Source organism: Colobus angolensis, unplaced genomic scaffold (genome assembly GCF_000951035.1).
Source record: "Colobus angolensis palliatus isolate OR3802 unplaced genomic scaffold, Cang.pa_1.0 Scaffold241, whole genome shotgun sequence".
Taxonomy (NCBI): domain Eukaryota; kingdom Metazoa; phylum Chordata; class Mammalia; order Primates; family Cercopithecidae; genus Colobus; species Colobus angolensis.
The window spans coordinates 1,821,774-1,844,117 of NW_012115611.1; the positions used below are offsets into that span (position 1 = coordinate 1,821,774).

Below are 22,344 nucleotides of genomic sequence, written 5' to 3' on the forward strand. Positions count from 1 at the left end.
ATATATATGTACATATATCAATAGAATGCAAATACATCTTTCTAAACAAAATTGCCTTTGGATTCTCTCATTTTTCTCTAATATAACAATCTGATCTAAGTAAATCATGTCAATGGGTACATATATTCCCAGTAATCTTGGTCTAGGTGTTGCATAAACTGATCTCATATCTAAATTCTTCCTTCAATAAAATGTGAGAAGTGACTAATGACGTAACAAACTCAGTTAACAGTCTCCCCACAAAAACATCATATTGAACATTTTGTTTACCAAGACAAATCTTCAACAATCCAAAATGTTCAAAAGGAGGGACTAAGTAATAAAAACTCTCCCAGTCTTGGTCTGAGGCAGTACTTTCTGTGTGGTGCCATTTACTTTCCCTTTTTGGATCCATCTAGCATCTCTGATAAAATGCTAGAACACTTGCTTTGTGAAGTTGTAGTAAAATTAAGAAAACTTACAGAGAAATTGGAATCACCTGCCCAATTAGCCTTGAGTCTTGTGACATTAAAGCAGATATCCAAAAACAGAAAGACTTTAAACCAGCTTTATGACTAACCTAATGCTTTTAAAACTAGAGCTTTCTATTTTTGATGTCTAGTATCTCATAAAATGTTTCTACCAAGAAGAAATGTTTAAATTGCCTCTCTTGGCAGCCTTTTCTTTGACTAGTTTTAAATAAAATGTTGACATGCGCTTCAATTATTTGATGGTGGGAGAGGCAAATTCAAAATGAGTTGTAAATACAATACAATAAAATACAAAACAGAACAAAACTAAACTAAAAACAAACACCCAACACACACACATGCACGCATGCACACGCATGCACGCACACACCCCTCTAGAAATGATCAATCTGTGCTTATCGCCACTAGAAGGCAGCAGAAATGCAAAAAGAGAATATAATTTTACATATAAAGTAGTAGTAGTGTGTTCAAGTTATTTATTGTTGCATAACTAACCATGATAGATTTAGTGGTCTAAAATAATGATTTTAATATTATTATTATGTACATGGTTTCTGTGGGTCAGAAATTTAGGTGGTGTACCATGAATATAGCTTGCATCTCTGCTCCAGGATTTTTTGGGCCATGGATAGGAAGACTTGAGCAGCTGATCACTCAAATGGCTAAGGACTGGAATCATTTGGTGAATTCTTTACTCGCATGTGTAAACCCTGCACTAAGATGACTCAAAGGCTGGACTGAACTAGGACTGCCCATTGGCACCTATACATGGCCTTTCGATGTAATTTTGGCTTTCTTCACAGTAAGCAGCATCAGGATTTTCAGAATCTTTGCAAGGGCAGCTTTAAACTCCAAGAGAGTGTTTCTGCAAATGAGAAAGAAGGTGCACAGCTTCTTTCAATGTAGCCCCGAAAATCACGAACCACCATTACTCTCTGCATTCTATTGGTTACAAGCAAGTCACTGAAACTATTCAGATTCAAGGGGAAGAGAACTGGACCCTATTCATCTCTCTCTAAGAGAAATGTCAAATAATTTGCAGCCATTTTCAAAAGTTCCACAGAAAGTGAAATTTAAAATATTCTCCAGGATATTTTATGTTTTGGTTATATATATTGGTTATATTGCATTTGTACTTTTACTATAACATTTTTAGGCTGAGCACAGTGGCTCACACTTGTAATCCCAGCTCTTTCTGAGGCTGAGGCGGGCGGATCACCCGAGATCAGGAGTTCAAAACCAGCCTGGCCCACATGGCGAAACCCCGTCTCTACTAAGTATATGAAAATTATCAGGGCATGGTCGTGGGTGCCTGTAATCCCAGCTACGTGGAAGTCTGAGGCAGGAGAATCGCTTGAACTCACGAGGTGGAGGTTGCAGTGAGCCGAGATCATGCCACTTCACTCTAGCCTGGGCAGCAAGAGAAAAAATTCAGATCAGCAGTAAAGCTTATGACCAAAAATAATAGACCATCCTCAGTGGTAGAAAGGAACTACATCATTATAATTCTGGTTTATAAAATGTAAAATGTCTAAAAATTTCCATTTTCATACCTTCTTTTTTAATAGCTTAATAAATAAAAATGTCTTGCAATATGGTAGGAGAGACCCTGATTCTGTGATTCGCTCATTTCACTCTTCTAGGGAAATAAGAGCACAGTACAAATAATGAGTGACAAGTGACAATGAGGACAAGCTACTATACAAGTAGCATTAATAAAATGTTTTCTGCATATGAAACTTGGTTTATGGCTGTGACATTAGGTCCCTGAAAGTTTCCAAGGAGCAGGTCTTAATTATAAAAATTAAAAGGAATTTGTCTAGATGTGAATAAAATCAGATGAGAGGAAATTAATGATTTAAGATAATACATAACTTTGATTCAAAATTCATAAAACATTACTACCTCATACTCTGTCATTGAAGCTTATGAAGAAATAGAGCCCAGATAACTTTATGGCTTTTTTTTTTCATTCTAACGTCACAGGCACACTACACTGAATGATAAATTATTCATACATCAAAAGATGAAGATGCTAATTTGAAAAATTGTCTCACAAATATAATGATATATTTCACTCTTCAACTCAAACCTAATTAGTTTAATTATTTGGTCATGTATATTCCAAATGTAACACATACTAAAATAATCTATTGGTTCAACATTGCAACATAAGTTTCACTGTATTCCCACAAATATATATATTTTAACACAATGTTTTTTATCATAAGAAACATTGGTTCAGGTGGGATCTTTCAGTCTGTTACTCCTGCTCTAAAATTCAAATCAGAGAAATGGAAAAGTTGATTGAATCAAATATAAAAAAATTCCAAGTATCTGTATTTTATAATATTCTGCTTATGTTTCACAAACACAAAAGATATTTAAGCAAGTTATTATGCGGATTCCTTTAACTGTGCTGGAAGTCAAAATGAGTTAGCCATTCTTTTCTTCAGAAGGCCAGTTGAGAAAGAAATGTTGTTGATCTGCTGTGCAGTTCATTAGAGGCACAACTAAAATGAAAGTCAGGGTGTCTGGGCTCTTGATTTTGTAGGATTATAAACTGCTTTGGTGTTCAAGATATTAAAACGTTGAAACAGGAGCGTATGTAACACAGTCTGACTGACAAGCAGTGAGCATGACTTCACTCCTTCAGGATTTGAGAGACTATCATGCCATTTGATGTTAGGCAGAGCCCAGAAGCCAGATGATAGACGGCTGTTGCTAGGTTCACACCCATATTGCCCACTAGGCAGCCACATCTCTTTGAAGGCTTTTTGTTGATTTTATTGTTGATGAAAATCAATTTGCCATGAAATCAGAAAGAATTTACTAAAGTAGTCATCACAAAATGCAGAAGCAATATTCTAAAATAGAAACTGCATGTTATTACTGCATCAAAGACAGAAAAGCTTGCCTTGAGAAGTATTACATATTTTTCAAATAAAAGTCCACCAAACAGCACTGTACTTTTAACATATAATCATGAGACTGCTTTAATACCCCATTTCGTAATTTCAGCCAAGCTTATTAACAGAAATGCCAAAATACCTGGCATTACAACGTTATTTATTCACAACATGTCCATTTGTGATTTCCATTTAAGGACAATAGGTTAGTCTAAGAAATTTGCTTTCAAGCTTTCCTATTTTCCTTACTCTTGTCTGGGTGTTTTCAGCCGTTGTCTGATTTTCTATAACTCCTCTAGCCCTTTCTCTTAGAGATAATATGTTCGTTTGCCACCGTTTTCAAAAATAAGCTTGTAGAATCACTGCTTCCTCTGTTCTCCTTCACCAGTCTTTGCCATCAACACTACCAAAAATAGCAACACTCTATCTGAAGCTACAGTAAGTTACCCTGAAGATTGCTCAGAAGCAACTGCCAGTGAAACCAGCAGCTGTGTGGTTGTTTAGAACCAGCTGGCCATATGGTGTATGAAGACTTAGGCTTTAAAGAACTTTCTAAACTGCTAGTTAATTTCCTGAGGTATTTTGAAATATTGCATACATACTGTATATTTTCCTTTCTAGATTTCTCTAAGAATACTTTTTCTTCTCACAATTTAAAATGTAGCTTCTGTGAAAGTATTTCTGGCTGGTCTTAAGTAGGATGTGAGTTCATATGTTGTGGGATCTGACCAATATGGGAAAGAAATCATGACTGTATGGTAGGATTTTGCTACTGGTGCTACCTTGAATATTATTATATTTTACTTTGTTTTGTTTTCTTTTTCTGCTTACAGAGTTATTGGCTAGGTATAACTAAACAAAAAGTAATTTTCCCCCAACACAAGATAACATACCCAAAAAAACATTAAACTTGAATATTCTTATTAGATACCACTAGAATTATTTTCTATATGATGCAGTTAACTTTATAATGATCCGGAAACAAATCTTAATACTTCGTATTTTCTTATGTAAGGATTAAGAAGTATTATTAGATCACAAAAACAAAACGAAATGAGTTTGTCATTCTATCTACCTACTAACCCAAATGACTGTTATTTTCTTAACTTTTTTGAAAAAAAAAAAAGTTACACTGGTCAATATATTTAATTAAATATCAAGCTTTGTGAGGCCTTGACTCATGTCTAATACTTTTTATATAACATAATATTGAATCTACTCTTGAACTAATAGTAGATATGGAATAAATATTTTTGATTTTTTTCCCTGACTTACACAACCAAATATCTTCTTTTATCATGAAGTAAAGACCAAGTTTAAGACACACTTTGTATTGGACCAGGCCGTGTGGCTCACATCTATACTCCCAGCACTCTGGCAGGCTGAGGCAGGAGGATCACTTGAATCCAGGAGTTCAGGACCAGCCTGGGCAACAAAATGAGACTCCATCTCTACAAAAAATAAAATAAAATTAGCCAGGTCTGGTGGCGTTCACCTGCAGTCCCAGATACTTGGGAGGCTGAAGTGGAAATATTGCTCGAGCCTTGAGCCTGGCGGTGGGTCAAAGTTGCAGTGAGCTGTGATCACACCACAATAGTACCACTGCACTCCAGCCTGGGCAACAGAATGAGACACTGTCAAAAAAAAAAAAAAAAAAAAAAGAGAGAGAGAAAAGAAAAAGAAAAAAAGACATACATCATGTAGTACCTTAGCAGGATAACCAACATAGAAAAGCAATCTGCATTATCATGTCTTATAAAGGTGAAGCAAACATGTTATTAAACAGTATATTCTGCAAAGTCACCTATCTGTGAAACCACAGAGAAGAGTGCTGGCCCAGGCCTTGTAAAGCACACAAGGAGCCCCTCATGTGGCTTCAGTTATTTAGTTTTTCTGTTGGATAAAAAGATTGGCAGTTGCATGTTGAACTTCTTAATACTTGCTGATCTAAATTTTAAACACAGCTAATCTTTGTAAAGTCAGGCAAAGTTGAGAAGAGGGTTGTGAGAGGCCTGACTAAAGTTTGGTCAAGGAGAGTTCTTGTCAACATACATACCCATACATATTTGTGTGTATGTATGTGTGTGTCCTTGGACATATTACATTTCAATGCCTGTTATATCCACATTGACATGTTGAGTAGGTAAATATATAAATTTAGAATCTAGCACTTAAGGGGGAGACTGGAGGCTGGACATAAATTTGAGGTTCAGAGCACATTGGTGCTATAAGAGCATGAAGGAAAAAAAGAAATCTGAAGACTAAGTCTGGGCTTGGAGGTCTGGAACAGGAGGATCCAGTCACAGAGCTGAGGAGGGGAACAATAAAAAATGAAAGTGAGCCAGTGATCGCAAATAACTTTTCGGGAGTTTTACTATAAAGAAATCAGATGGTAGCCAAAGGGCAATAAGTATAGTTATTAAATGAAGATATGGCTATAGTTGTTATAATAGTTTTAGATGTAGCTATGGTTATACATAAAGTACAGATTCTCCCTCAGGGCTTTCACACTTGGCATTCTCTCTCCTTTCTGATATTTCTGTTTGGCTCATTCTCATCTTCCAGTGTTCTTTCTAACTCATCACTGTACCAAAATTTGCTCCCATGACAACTAACCTCTGTTCCCTCCTTCTGTTTCATTTAAATCCATAAAAGTTATCAATTCTTAAAAGTATAAAATTTATTCATGTATTTATTATCTGTCTTTCCTGTTGGAATGTAAACTCTAAGACAGTAAAACCTTGTATTCATTAATATAAACTAGAACTGTGAATTACACAAAATATGTTCAATAAAGAATTAAAGCATGAATATACGCCAGCTTGTATGGTTGCGTGTATGCACACATACACACTTTTGTTGCACAATCTCATGTGATTTATTTAATAATTAGAAAAAAGTATGTAAAATCTCCTTTCCTGTTCATGTCCTGATGCAAAGAGGCAAAATAACAGCATCATAATCAATAATTTACCAAGGATTTATTTTTTATTTTAATCAAGTGTTTACTAAGGTAAATTTTTCATATCCATGCCTGTGATTTTATTTCAGCTAGGTGTCCAATACTTTAGAAAGTTAAGACCTTATCATTCAAAAGCAAGCAAGTGGAACAACAACAACAACAAAAAGAATGATAAAAAGGCCTTATCTAGAGTCTAAAAAATATTTTGCAATGCAATATATTATTATTATTTAATATGTTTATTTTATTTAATTTGGTAAAAAGTGAAAACACTCAAATCATAGTCCAACATGATGGATCATGCAAAGAGTATTAAGAAACTGAATTGTAAGTAACAGGTAACATGAGTAAATTAAAACTAATGGAATCTTAATAGAAGCAAATTTGTTTCCTATTGGATTTTCCAATACTTTTGCTGGTAGCTAACATGCTTATAGGGAAAAAGAAATCTAGTTTAAAACTTTATGAACAGAAAAAAATGTACAAATATATGAGAATAGAAAATAGGCATCCATCTGTTTTAAAAGATATAGAAATACCACATGGAGATTCTGCATGTGCAAAGTTCTCCATCCTGGATGGAGATAAACAGATACAGTAAAATGTGTTACGTGGTAAAAGAGGACTTAGGAGTTCAGGGAAGCCATGCTGGGGAGATGATGACAAACTTAAATCTTAAAGAATGTGTGAGACTACAAGAACACACAATATGAAATTTATAATATAAGAGCATGAAGTATTTGGGAAATTCATAACAAAAACAATATTAAAGAATAGATGAAAGTACAGGCATAGATTATTATGTGTCATTTTCTCCTCCTATATAAAGAAAATCTAAACTTGTGGCAGAGACAAAAGCTTATCTCATGTCTAGAAGCTGGTGCGCTCACCTCTTAAATACTTACAATATTTATTTTAAGTGTAGTCAAAGAATCTAGAGGCAAGAGGGTTGGCAAGAATGTAGTTGTTGCCGAAATTCTACACAGTATAGAGTAATCAAAAGTTATCCCAAAGAAAGGGCTAGTAAAAATCATTCCTTCTGTGCCTTTCTACAGTTGACTATTGAACCATTCTGAGAAAGCGCTCAAATAGAGAGTTTTGCCCAAACTCCTAATGTAGACTTATTACAGTAAAGATACTTTATGTATGATATATTCACCAGTTCAGTGACATTTCACCCTATAAATTTCCTCATTTAATACACCTCATTAACACAGATACAGGACTCCTGAGCAATTTTCTAAGGATTCCTATAGTCAAAAATAAATATTTGAACATTTCATTCTCCATAATAACATTACCAAGTCATAAGAGTGTGGCCTGGTCAAATGATATTACCAAACACATCCAGCCTTTCCCAGTGAATTCTCAAAGATCCTTTTGGAATAAATCTGTACAAATTGTCATTTCTCCCAAACACTGAATTCTAACACCGAGAAAACTGCTAACACTTTATAAAATAAGAAATAATGTAGTTCAGATGTGAAATAAATCATTTCAAACATCAAATTTCATATATCTCTTAGCTTATTGTTCATTTGCGGGTCAGGCGAGTTGTTTAACATCATTGAAACATTTCAAGAAATAAGCAGGATTCTTTTAGATTTGCAGATAAGTATTTGAAATTGCTTCAGGTAAGAGGATCAAAGTGAAATAGAGCAGAGAGATAAAATGAGAGAATGATACAATGGATGTGATTAGGTGATATGATTAAAGAAAGAAAAAAGAACCAGCCAGGGAACTAAAGAAAATGAACACAGACATATAGAAACATCCTACAGAGGACACAGAAAAAGTGAAAAGATTTGATAGCAACCTATACAAAGGACTAAAGAAAATGAAAATACAGAATATACACTCTGAAAAGAAAAAGAAGGGAGGCCAATAATTGATTTTTAGGAAGACAGCAGAGAGAGCAGAAAGTGACACAGGGTGATCCCAGGAGACAGAAATCACAGGAAATGGTGAAAGAGCAGTTCAGGCGTGCTTGTACATTTGGCCGTCAGTGTTATAGGTAACCTCCTGAATGTGTTAAATATCAGATTCAAAGTTCAGTACCTTAGCTTTATCTCTCATTGATCCTTTGCCCAGGATAGACATTTTAGCACCTGTTTCTTCCTGTAGCCTCTTCAAGGAGTTTCCTCTTGGTCCAAGCAATTTCCCCACAAAATTGAACTAGGAAACAAAATCAATAGAATGTCTGTTTTAAGGTACAATAAAGTGATTATTTGCACCAAGAATAATTGATGGGTTGTAGGTTTTTCAAACTTTACCACTGAGAAGAGAGTCACGCCATAAACACATACACACACACACACACCACAAACCATTTCAGATATCTAATCTAACACTCATTTTAAAAGCTGTATCTCTTCTTAAAACAATGCCTAAGTCAAAAGTATGTTGAAAATATCATTTACATATATAATCAAATGAATCATTTATTAAGGAAAGAAATTAAGGAGAATCATGCTGGTTTACAGAATTTCTAAAGGCTTCTTCTCTCAAATTATATTATTGAAATAAGAGATGATTTTAACATAAGTCTATAAACCTGCAAAATTGTAAAAGTTTGCAATCAATATTTTAAAATTGATATTTAAATTGATATCTAAAATAAAATTTGATATTCAAGTTTGTTAGGCATTGTCTGGTGTCCATAACTTTCTATTACAACTTTCATAATCAGGAATAAAGGGACTCAATTATTCTTCAATCTTACATTGTCTCTATTAAAGAGTTGCTTTAGGATTAGTAAATAAAAGATGTGAGCACATAAAAGTTTAAAAACAGTACTTATAAAGCATATATACAAAACACTTTGTTTAAATGAAAAATTCTGGGGTTCCACACAATTTGCTTAATCATCTTGAAACATGAATAAGAGCAAGTGAACTAAGAGCAGTTATGAAAGCATTTATGTTAGCTACTAAAAGAACACTACCAAACTGAATGAGCGAGATAATAATTTGTGCCATAATTCGTTGAATAAATTAAAAAATACAAAGAACATAGAATGCACCAAAAACTGTCTTGGGAACACAAATAACAATGATAAGCATGACTAAGTAAAATGGCTTTCTATATCAGAGATTTTCCCCTCCCTCCCTCCTTTCTTCCTTTCTTCCTTTCTTCCTTTCTTCCTTCCTTCCTTCCTTCCTTCCTTCCTTCCTTCCTTCCTTCCTTCTTCTTTCCTTCTTCCTTTCTTCCTTTCTTTCTTCTTCCCTTTCTTCCTTTCTTTCTTTTGCCATAATCCCTCAGTAAGAAATACACCACAGTTAATGATATAACACTCAGGTTTTTTTCCCCAAGTCCAGGATAAAAAGACAGATGTCTGTTCTTACCACATTTATTCAATTTTGTACTGGAGTATGGATTGTTGTATGTATAGGTAAATAGATATGGGATAGTATAATGCCCAAAAAGACTATACATAGGTGGTTGATTTATTTTCAGCAAAAGTGCCAAAGCAACCAAATTTGAAAAATAAAGTGTTTTCAACAAATGGTACTGAAACAGTTGAATATCTGTATGAAAAAGAACAAAACAAAACAAAAAAGGAAACAAAAAACAACCGTTCATGACCTCTTTCACACTTAGGCAAACCTTATTTTGAGATCGATCATAGAACTATATGTGACAACTAAAATTATAAAGATTCTAAGAAGAAAGCATTAGAAAAACCTTTGTGAACCTAGGCTAGGAAGAGATTACTTAACGAGGAAGCAAAGAACACTAAAAAAAAAAAAAAAAAAAAAATCCCTAATGACCAGTGATGATGAGCTTTTCTTCATATGTTTGTTGGTTGCATAAATGTCATTTTTTGAGAAGTGTCTGTTCATATACTTCACCCATTTTTTGATGATATTTCTTTTTTCTTGTAAATTTGTCTTTTATATTCATTGTAGATTCTGGATATTAGAACTTTTGTCAGACAGGTAGATTGCAAAAATGTTCTCTCGTTCTGTAGGTTGCCTGTTCACTCTGATGATAGTACCATCTTATGCCAGTTAGAATGGCAATTATTAAAAAGTCAGGAAACAACAGATGTTGGTGAGACTGTGAAGAAATAGGAAAGCTTTTACACTGTTGGTGGGAGTGTGAATTAGCTCAACCATTGTGGTAGACAGTGTGGTGATTCCGCAAGGATCTAGAACCAGATATATCACTTGACCCAGCAATCCCATTACTGGGTATACACCCAAAAGACTACAAAGCATTCTACTATAAAGACACATGCACACATACGTTTATTGAAGCACTATTTACAATAGAAGAGACTTGGAACCAACCCAAATGCCCATCAATGAGAGACTGGAAAAAGAAAATATGGCAGCAAATATATACCATGGAATGCTATACAGCCATAAAAAAGGATGAGTTCATGTCCTTTGCAGGGACATGGTTGAAGCTGGAAACCATCATTCTCAGCAAACTAACATAGGAACAGAAAACCAAACACTGCATGCTCTCACTCATAAGTGGGAGCTGAACAATGAGAACACATGGACTCAGGGAGGGGACCATCACATACCAGGGCCTGTGGGGGTAAGGGGAGGAATATCATTAGGAGAAATGCCTAATGGAGATGATGGGTTGATGGGTGCAGCAAACCGCCATGGCATGTGTATATGTACACCTATGTAACAAACCTGCAGATTCTGCACATGTATCCCAGAACTTAAAGTAAAAAAAAAAAAAAAGAAAAAAAAAAAGGTGAGAAAAAAAAATTCCTTCTGATGCAAACACTCATTTAAAAATTGAATAGATGAGCCACAGACTGAGAGAAAACACTCCTTACTTCTGAAAAATGACTAATACCTATAATCTATAAAGAACTCCATCAAATCAATGGTAAATCACACACACACATATACACATACCTCAAAAGAAAACTCATGGTATTTGCTGAAGAAGATGTGGAATTACTAGTGCAATTGCTGTTGGCAGTTTAAAATGATACAGTAGTATCATTTTAAGATTTGGCAGTTATTTATAAAGTTAAACATACAGTTCCACTATGATCCAGTAATTCAAATGCTAAGTATTTATCCAAGGGAATTAAAAACATATGTTCATAAAAACAACTTGCATGTGAATGCTCATGACATTTTATTCACAATCACCATTAAGCCAAATGTAAACAAGTGCTCATCCTAGAAGAATGGACAAACAAGTTTATACATAAACAGAAAGGAACTAGCCACTGATTGACACAACAACCTGGATGTATCTAACAGACATTTGGGAAGCCAGATATAAAAGAATACATCATGTTAGATTCCACTATTACAAAATTCCAGCAGCAAAAATAATATATGGTGTTAGAGTTATAAGAGTGGTTGTATGCTGGGAACACAGCCTGGTGTTGAACTGGCTGGAAAATGGCATGAAGGAAACATCTGGGGTGACAGAATTGCTCTCTATTTGTTGGAGGTAGAGGTATACTTTTATTAAAATTTATCAAGCTGCACTCTTAGGAACTATTATTTCATTATATGCAAATAGCATTTCAATTGAGAATGTGAAAAACAAAATGAAAGAATAAAAACTCATGTAAAAATATTTTTGAAATAACATCATAGTTTCTGTTATTACATTTAGGTCTCATCCATTTTGGGTTAATTTTTGCATATGATATATGATAAAGGTCCAATTTCATTCTTTTGCATATAGAAATCCAGCTTTTTTTTTAGCACAATTTATTGCAAAGATTGTCCTTTCCTCATTGTGTTCTATTGGTACCCTTGTAAAAAAAAATCAATCTACTGTATATGTTTAGACTTATTTCTGAGAAAACATAGGTTCAAAACCTCTGAAGGTTGGCCTTGGTAAAGAATTTTTGGATGTCATACCAAAAGGTCAAGCCACAAAAGCAAAAACAAATAAACAGGACTACATTAAACTAAAAAGCCCCTTCACAGTAAAGGAAACAATCACCAAACTGAAACAACAGCCTCTGGGATTGGGAAAAAAAAAAATTTGCAAAGCACATATCTACTAAGGGGTTATTATTCAAAATTTATAATGAATTAAGACAATTCAATGGCAGAAAAACAGATTTAAAAATGGGCAAAAGATCTAAATAGACAATAAAAGAAATCATAAAAATAAACAACAGGTATATGAAAAGATGCTCAACATCATTAATCAAGAAAATGCAGATCAAAACCACTATGAGATACCACTTCACACTTATCAGGATGGCTGTTTCAAAAAAGTCAAAAGATATCAAATTTTGACATGAGTGAGAAGAAAAGGGTGCTTTTTGTAGACTGCCCATGGGAATGTAGATTGGTATATCCATTACAGAAAATCCTAAGAAGGTTTCTAAATAAATTAAAAATAGAACTACTATATGACCCAACAATCCCTCTTCTGGGCATATAACCAAAGGAAATAAAAGTCACCTTGTAAAGATACCTGCACTTTCATGTTTATTGTAGCATTATTCATGATACTAAAGATATGGAAACAATCTAAGCGTCCACTGACAGACAAATGGAAAAAGAAACAATATAGTGGAATACTATTCAGCCTGAAAAACAATGAGACCTTGCTATTTTTGCCAAAATGTGGATGAGCTTGGAGGACAATATGTTAAGTGAAATAAGCCAGACACGTAAAGAAAAATATGGATGATCTCATTTATATATGGAATCTGAAAAAAAATACTGAGAAAATGAAACCGTTTACCAGGGTTGGGGTGCAAATAAGGAGATGTAAGTCAGAGGATAAAATGTAGCAGATATGTAGGATGAACAAGTCTAGAGACAGAGTATATACTGGCAATCCTCAACCTTTTTGGCACCAGGGACCAGTTACATGGAAGACAATTTTTCCACTGGTGGGGGTGGAGGAGGGTGGGGGTGTTTTGAAATAGAACTGTCCACCTCAGATCATCTGGCATTAGATTCTCATAAGGAACACAAAGGCTAGATCCCTTGCATGCACAGTTCACAATAGGGTTCCACTTCTGTGAGAATCTAATGCCAGGGTTGATCTGACAGGAGGTAGAACTCAGGCGTTAATGCTGGCTTGCTAGCTGCTCACCTCTTGCTATGCGGCCTGGTTCTTAACAGGTCACAGACCAGTACAGGTCTGCAGCCCAGGGATTGGGGACCCCTGGTGTACACCATGTAGACTATAGGTAATAAAATTGTTCCGTATTTGGATTTCATCCTAAATAAGTAGATTTTGGCTGCACTTGCCAAAAAACTAAAAAAAAAAAAAAGGGTAACTGTGAGATGATGGATATATCAGTTTGCTTCACTACAGTAAACATTTTGCTCTCTATATGTATCTCATAACATCATGTTGTATACCTTAAATATATACAATAAAATGTATTAAAAAATAAAATCAGCATAAAATCATAATGAAATGTACTACAAAGAAATACCAGTCCCATTAGTTGCACAAAGGGACCTCTTTAGACTTATAGGAAATATATCATTCCAATCTATGCGCCAGAGGAAAAAAATAGAGAAATATCCAATAACTCAACAGGAGAATATAACCTTCATACCAAAACCAAATCAGAAAAGGAAATATACAGACCAAACCCACTCATTAAAGAAAAAAGAAAAAAGAACATGAAAAAACCCACTTGGCAAAATAGTAGCATAGCCAAGGCCTGTTGTATGTACAAAATACATCATGATTGAATTGTATTTATCATTGTTATACAAGTATTTTAAAATTTATAATTCTTAATTGTAATTTACTCATTAACAAATTAATGGAGAAAAAGGCCAGCATTTTATTTGTTTGGAAAAATGATTTGATAGAATTTAAACTTAATCATTATAAAAACTCACATCATCTGAAAAATAAAGGAAACATCATCAGTAAATAGAAGGCTTCTACTCAAAATTCATAGGAATAGTAGACTTACTGATTTAAAAAATCATAAACAAGGTAAAGATGTGCATTCTTAACACTTTATTCAGCACCAATGACTCAAACCATCTACTAAGACAAGTATTATAAATATCAGAAAGTTAAAAAATTATATGCCATTTATATAATTATATACATAGAAAACAAAGTATTTTCATAAAAGTATTAGAACTAGTAAGAGAGCTTAGCAAAGTGCTGTTATACAGAAAAGGTTAATTGTATTTTTGTATGCCAGCAGCACATAATTAGAAACTGTTTTTTTAAAAAAGGAGATACCATTTATAACAGGAATTTTAAAAACTAGATTTTCTAGAAATAAATTTAGCCACAGATGTTCAAACCTTTACAGAACATGTATAAAACACATTTTGTTGACAGATATTGTGTTCATAAATAGGAACTCTCAATGGCATATAGATTTCTAGTCTTCTAAATTTCATCTGCATTTCTAATTACAATCACTATAGGGTTTGGATCAACTTATTAATTGGTTCTAAAATTTGTTTGAAAAAGTGAAAGCACAAGAACAGTCAAAACCATTCAGAAGCAGAAGAACAAGTCAAGAGTTATTCCTTTCACATATCAAGATTCATCATAAAGCTGTGTTAATTATGATAGTATGAAGCATCCAGTCCTGGGGCACAGATAGACAAATAGAGCAATGGAATCCAGAATCCATTAACAGACTCCTGTGTATGTTAGAATGACATTTGACAGAGGTAGTGTTACAGATCTTTGAGTGAACAATGGTCCCCTAAAGATGTCCATGTCCTAATACCAAGAATCTGTAAATACGTTATTCTACATAAGAAACTACATGGGTGTGATTAAATTAGAGATCTTGAGATGGGGGATTATCCTGGATTAACCAGCTGTGCTCAATGTCTTTTTAAAAGAAAGAGAGAGGCAGCAGGGTCAGAGAAGGAGATGTGATGGCAATAGCACAGGTTCGTGTGATGAGATTGCTGGCTTTGAAGATGGAAGGAGACCATGAGCCAAAGCATGAAGGCAGCTTCTATTAGGTGGAAATGTCAGGGAGCAGATTCTCCCCTAGAGCCTCTTGAAGGAATGCAGTCTTGCAGACACCTAGATTTTAGCTTCAAAGAAATCATTTCAGACTTCTGACCTCCACAACCGTAAAATAATGAATTTGATTTGTTTTAAGCCATGAAGTTTAAGTTTGTGGTGACTGTTACAGAAGCAATAGGAAACTAAAATACTAAGGAAAGAAGGAACTACCTAATATATAGCATAATAGGCTATCCATAGTAACAGAAATAAAATTAATTCCTACATCATAACAGAAAAACTAAATTCTAGAAGGTTTATAGACTTAGATGTGAAATGTAAAACTTTAGAACTTATAGAAGAACATTTTCTAATATTTTTAAAATAACGAAAATACAATAACTGTAAAATAAAGTTTGATTAAAATTAAGAATATCTGCTTGTGAAAATACACCACAAAGTAGATGAAAATATAAATCATAAAGCTGAAGATGGTTGACATTACATGTTACCGTTAAAGCAGTAGTTTATAAAAACAAACATAGAACTAAGGAAAAGAAAAATACTTTAATAGACAACAGATAAAGTCATAAATGTGTCATTGAAGGAGGAATGGGAATGGAGAAATCTTATGAGAAATTCAATCACATTATAATTTAAACAAATCAAATTTAAGACCATGATGACATATAATTTTACACACACTATATAAGAGGTCTATGACAATAAAGAGGTTAGACATCAAGCATTGGCCAGAGTGTGGAGAAACATGTACTTATATACACGACTGTGGGAGTGTAAATGGATACAACCATAGTGGCAGTGTCTTGTCAATCTGTAAATCCATTTACTTTATGCCTCAGCAATCTCATTCCTAGATATAAAATCCAGAGAAGTCTTGGCACATGTACAAGAGTATTCAGTCTCAATCCTTTCAAGAGCAAAAATAATGGGGAAAAACGATGATCAATTCAAGAATAGTGTGTTGTCAGCTCCACACCATAACCAGCATTTTTATGTCTCAAAACGACTTTTCAGATCCCTTTCCATGGAGGTTCACTGTTGTGGTGGGTTTGTCAATATCAAGAAGTTGCATCAGATTAGGAAGGTGGACATGAATTGGAGTCCATTATTCTTGGCAAGTCATAGAGATCAGACGTGGTGCTCTGCTGACTTCTATGTGAGTGTTCACTCCATGGATGCGGCAGCCACACAGACCTGTCCATAAATTCCCAGTTCTTGGTCTTGGCAGGTTTTGCAAATATTTCCCCAAACTTCCACTCTGTGATCATGACAGGCTTCACAGAATATCCTGGAGCTCTGGTTTCTCCCCTGTGCTCTGAGGCTTTAGGCTCCAATCTTTACGGCCTGTTGGTGGAACTTTTCCAAAGACCTTTCCCTCATCTCTTCCCACAGTTATATTAGCCTTGAATTGTGGGTTATAACTGTTAAATATAGAGTGGCTTCTGTTTGCCTGTCAGAATCCTGACAGGTACAAATGAATAAATTGTGACATATTAGCTGTGAAGTATTACAGAGCAGTAAATATGAATTACTCATAACTATACAAAATTTCATTAATCCTAGAAATAAAATTTGACTGAAAATTCATCTACACCTATAACACTTTATATAAAATTCATAACAAGTAAAATTAAATAATATTCTACTATGAATACATGCCTATGTAGTAAATATATTTCTTAAATAACAGGGATAATAATAAACACAAAATCCATGATCTTGGTAATCTCGGGAATGGGGAATAGGGGACATGATCAAAGAAAGACATTAAGGTATTGCAAAGCAAAGGGTGATATTTTAGACTTCGGTTTAACTTATGGGTTTGAGAGTGTTCATTTTATTTTGTTTTATACTCCACATGAAAGTTAAACATATTCTTTTGGATGTATTAAATATTACGTAACTCTTTAAAAATTAAGAACAATTCAAGTTGAGTTAAATGGCACTGAACTTCTCTTTCATATTCTGTTACAAAACATTCTTTCCCCTTTATTGATGACAGAAAAACATCAAACTCAGAAATACCAAATCATCCAAAGTGGTGTCTCCACCAAGAATGCTTAAGACTATGAAAAGAGAAAATTTCACACAATCCTGGCTGAGGACAGGTTATTGACAGAATATGTGGTACCTACTTTCAGAATTTTCTATTCTCTGCCTTGATTCTTGTGACACATTTCCCAACACTTCTATTTCAATAGTCATTTTATTTTTAAGCAATAATCAAATTGAAACCAAACTGTGAAGCTACAAAAGAATCATGCCCTTAAATTCTTTTACACACTCTGTTAAAATAGAACATGAAGAGCCAGTAGAATGAAGATGTTGTATAATCAGAAACTGAGTTTCACAAAGTAAGAGAAAGTAAGAGTTTATGAGCAACATTAACAATATAAAAGTATTTTAAGTAAGCAACCTCTCTTTTTATGTGTGTGTTGTAAAATTTATAAAAGTACAATCTACCATTTGTTCTTGCTCAAAAGTATTTCCCTGTCACAGTTTAAGTCTATTTATGTGATTCTATCTCTTCCACAATTTCTGGAGTTTTTGGAGACAACACTCTGGAAAGGCTCAGAAGGCTTTCATGGAAAACCATGAAAAATCAGATACCATTTCTATGTGAGATAAAGCATTAGAAGTAATCACAAAGCTGGTTACATATTTCTGATGCTGTTCTTAGTTCTTGGAAATTTATTTTAAGATAAACTGAAACTAGTCAACACAAAAGTTGTTCTAATAAGATTTTTTCCACCTACTTTCAACCTATGCTCAGTTCCCCTTCAAGCAAAACCAGTTGACATAATCATGACAGGTGAATTACCAGTTCACAGACAGCAATTGGTTCTAACCTCTTCTTAAAAGTAAACCTCTTTTGAAGATCGAAAATAAATCAAACACTACACACCAGTGTCTTTAATATTTAACGATAATTTAGTAACTTAGGAATGTCTAAGATTCTTAAGGCTTAACAGAGTGAATACAGCTGTGTTTTCAGTGGATTAAGTATCTTCAAATAATTTCCAGGTATTTTATTCACATGTGTTTTAAGACAATTAAATTTGCATAAGTCAAATTCATTTATGCTTGTCATTAAACAGTTGTTCTGTAATAACATGTCTATTAAAAAAGTCTTTTGGGCAATTTTAATCATTTTTGACTTTTTTTCTAAAAGCAAATATTTAAATTGTGTTACAAGTAAAATAAACCAAAATAATGTATTTCAATGGATTTGAAAAGCAACAAAACATAATTGGTGGCAAAATGAGTGCTTATCATGTCAGGCCATTTTAAGAAAAATATTTTAGGGACATTTTTAAGGTAGTTTAGCCAAGAACAGTTTAAAATTAAGTCACATCAATAATATTGGGCATATACATTTTAAAATTCTTCATGATATTATTTCATTAACACTCACATTAAAAAAACCGTTTCTTTTTTTACACATGGCATTTTTCTGGTCACATATTTATAAACTAATTCCATCAACTCTGTGCTTTCTCTAAGAAGATAGGCAATCCACCTACTCTTATTTCACTTTGTGTGGGCACTGAAACTGTATCTGCTATGTGATCCAAGGCCAGTGTTGCTCACTGGCATCACCTGTGAACAATTCCTGACCTGCCAGTCTTTCCTGCAGAGAGAAGGCTTCGTTTTTCATTTGATACAGCTGTTCTTGAATTCGTTCATTCCTTGACACTCAAATTCCTTTTCTCTTAACACTTGAAAATGTTGGAACGCTACTTTCATGTCCATCATATTCCTGATTTGGGAATGGATCCCCTTTTTAATCAGTAGGAATTCACAGAGTGACTGTTCTGTGCTTTGGGAACTCAACATTAAATCATACTTTAGTGCTCTATCCTTGTGTTTGTTGCCATTAAAACAAACTAAAGCAATTTGGGGCAGATTGCACTAAGTGGGACCATAGTCACAGATCAAAAATATTCTTCTTGTATAAATAGAGAGGAAATGACAACACTTAAGGTATTCATAGTAGCAATCATCAAAAAACATTGGTGAGCAAGGGACTAAAGTTTTACTAGAATAGAATAGAACATTGTTTTATTCTACTGCAAAAACATCAAGCTATGCCTGTAAAATTAATTTCATTTGGAATTTACAGAGGTTTCTACCAAAGAAAACTAATTCTAATGTAGCAAAATAGACAATGATGAGTATTGAAGAAAACAGAGAAGAAAAGCAGAGTGATTTAGAATTAACCATTAAAGTGATCAATATATTACCACAAATACAATTTTATTCAACAGATATATTTATATAAAATAAAATATTTATGTAAAATTCATATAAAAATCAATTCAGTCACTCACTAGTAACCACATTTTCTTAGCATCTGAGACTCTCAGTAAATTTATGAAAGAACCAAACATAAATACCTCTTTCAGAAAACTTAGAACTCCACTGAGGGGAAAGGGGCTGTACATAAACAATTATATTGTAGTTTAAACTAAAAACTAATAGTGCCATAGAAGAAGTACAGATTAAGTGCTATGAGAATTCAAAGGAAGAAAAAATTGATTTCCACATAGAAAAGTTAGGAAGTTTTTTTGTGTGTTGAGCACTGAGCACTGAATAGGGAGCTTGAAGCTGGGCATGGAAAAAGGCAGTGACAGAAACAAGTTCCAAAAAAGGAAAACATATGGGACAGATGCAGTGGAGCAGGAAAAAGCTAAAGATGGCAGAGCCCACTAGAAGTTGTTTGGTGTAAGCTCAATAAATGATAATGGGAACATGAAGCAGAATGATGACCACAGAAGAAAGAAAAGGAGATAAGGTGAGACTGAGGAAATACCCTCAATAAGACATGGTAATTTATTATATTAAGTTGGAGGGAATATGAAAAGAGTAGTGTGAAGCAGTAATCAAAATAAATTCTAATCACAGGTGATTGGAAAGATAGTGTACCATTAATACAATTATGGAATATAGGAATAAAAATGTTGGAGAAAAAACTGGAGTATATTCAATTTCAGATGCCTTCCAAGTGAAGAAACCTAGCAATCATGTATGGGTGGAACTTGAGAGAGAAATCTAAGATGCAAATATATATGTAGTAATTTTCTATACAGGAGTACTATTTCAAGTTATGAAATTGCTAAGGGAGAAGGACAGCACAGGAGAGAAACTTGAGGAACACGTATATTTGAAGAAAAAATAAGGAAGAAGGGTAAATAATTTCTGGAAGAATACAAAATTAAAAAAAAGAAGGAAAAAATTTTTATAAATCAGTTAATCAGCAAATATGTATCATATGACAATTATGTGCCTAGCTATATGCAAGGCAAAGTCTAGAATTCTATGGGAATGTATAACCAGAATCAGCAGGAAACCCTGCCCCGAAAGGAAGCATTTCTCTAGCGTTTAAGATGTATGAGGAGTTGGGGCAGGGACAGGAGAGAAGGGCACTGATGGGGACTTTCCTGGCATAAGGAATAACATGTGAGAAACCCCAAGAGCATAACAAATTTGATAAATGGAAAGTAATTCATTTCGAAGGGGTGATACAGAAAAAAATATTCAGGAACTTATAGACCCTGTTAAAAATTCGGATCTTTAGGTAAAAGCAATGTAGCTCGATTGAAGGGTGTGAATTGAGGGATGGGCTTGGTGAGTGGGAAGTAGGCTGTGGTATGATTAACATTTACCCTTAAAGCTGACTTTACATGTAAATTTAAAGTCTGACTGCAGTTTGAGGATTGGAAGACTACATAAATAACTATAGAAATCTGGAAACAATCATGACAGCAAAGGCTATAGATGGGAGTAATTTCGAGTTTGAGAAAAAGTGAAATAATTCATTGGATTTGGCAATTAGGAAAAATGATGATTCTAGGCTAAGATACCAACCTTACAATACACTTAATCTCATAATTTGTATAACATTACAAAATGAAACAGTAAAGGTGTCTCTCTCTCCCTCTTTCTCTCTCTCTCTCTCTCTATATATATATATATATGAACTAAAACAAATTTAAAAGATAAATATCTACCAGAAGTATTAAAAACAATTGCTCTTGTCTGCTATGAGACCCCAAAATCCCACTTGGCATTGCTCTATTGAAGAAAACACTTGAATTTGAAGAATGTACACATAGTTGGATAATAAAATCCATTTATACTAAGTATGAAAATGTGGGTCCTTTCAAATCTGTTTAGATATATTGCGTGCTTAATCGATATATGCCCCAGATGTTTTCAAAATAACATGGTCTATGTTAAAATCATATACTTTACAGAATGATCCATGTTTTACAGAAATAAAAATGATTCAACATGAATTTTAATAATATCAACACATACACAATTCATGTACCATTCATTCTGCTATAAACAATTCTTTACTATGTTTCCGCATTATTGTGTATGTTAATCACATTTTTCTTTCATAGAGACACCTAAGAGAATTTGGTCATGTTTTAAATGAATTTCATCCTGTGTGGAGAATCTTTAAATGTGTTCAAATACACGTCTTTGCCATATTTATGCAACTGTATTAGGGCTACATTCTCCAAACTCAAGTTTGTACTTAAAAAGATTCATTTAACATATCATTGTTAAGTAAAAACTATTATATTAACAAACAACCCTAATCTTAATTATAACTACAGCTCAAAACCAAACCCTAATTTTTTCAGCATATCCAGTTGTCTGAATACAAATATTTCTGGAGCGCTATACAGTTCATAAAATCATCTGTAGAGGTACAAGACTGAATGTACACTCAGTACAGTGAAATGTGGCTGCACAAGTATATTTTGATCTAAATCTTTGCCCTTTTAATACTTAACAGATATTTCTATAGCCTTTCAAATAGTCATAAAACTAACATCTTAATGACAACTGCACTCTTACATTTTAGGATTTTGACTTTCTTTAAATGAGCCATAATGGAGCTATCAGATTTTTCATCATTGCATCAGATGAAATCTTGGCTTTCCAAGTAAATCTTTTATTTAAATGTCACATAACATAAGTCCCTTGTATGCTGTGCTTACATGTGCAAATTAGAGATGTTTGTTCTTTAAAGAAGTTTTCCATCTCTATATAA

The 22,344-nt window shown here is 33.8% G+C and overlaps 1 protein-coding gene across 2 annotated transcripts in view; it reads right to left on the minus strand.

Moving 5' to 3' along the window:
• KHDRBS2 (KH domain containing, RNA binding, signal transduction associated 2) overlaps positions 1-22,344 on the minus strand; it is a 613,407-nt gene that overhangs the window by 356,968 nt on the left and 234,095 nt on the right. For both annotated transcript variants that reach the window (XM_011945628.1, XM_011945629.1), the window contains exon 3: positions 8,400-8,516. In XM_011945628.1, coding sequence (XP_011801018.1) covers positions 8,400-8,516 — 117 coding nt within the window. The remainder of the gene's footprint in view (positions 1-8,399; positions 8,517-22,344) is intronic.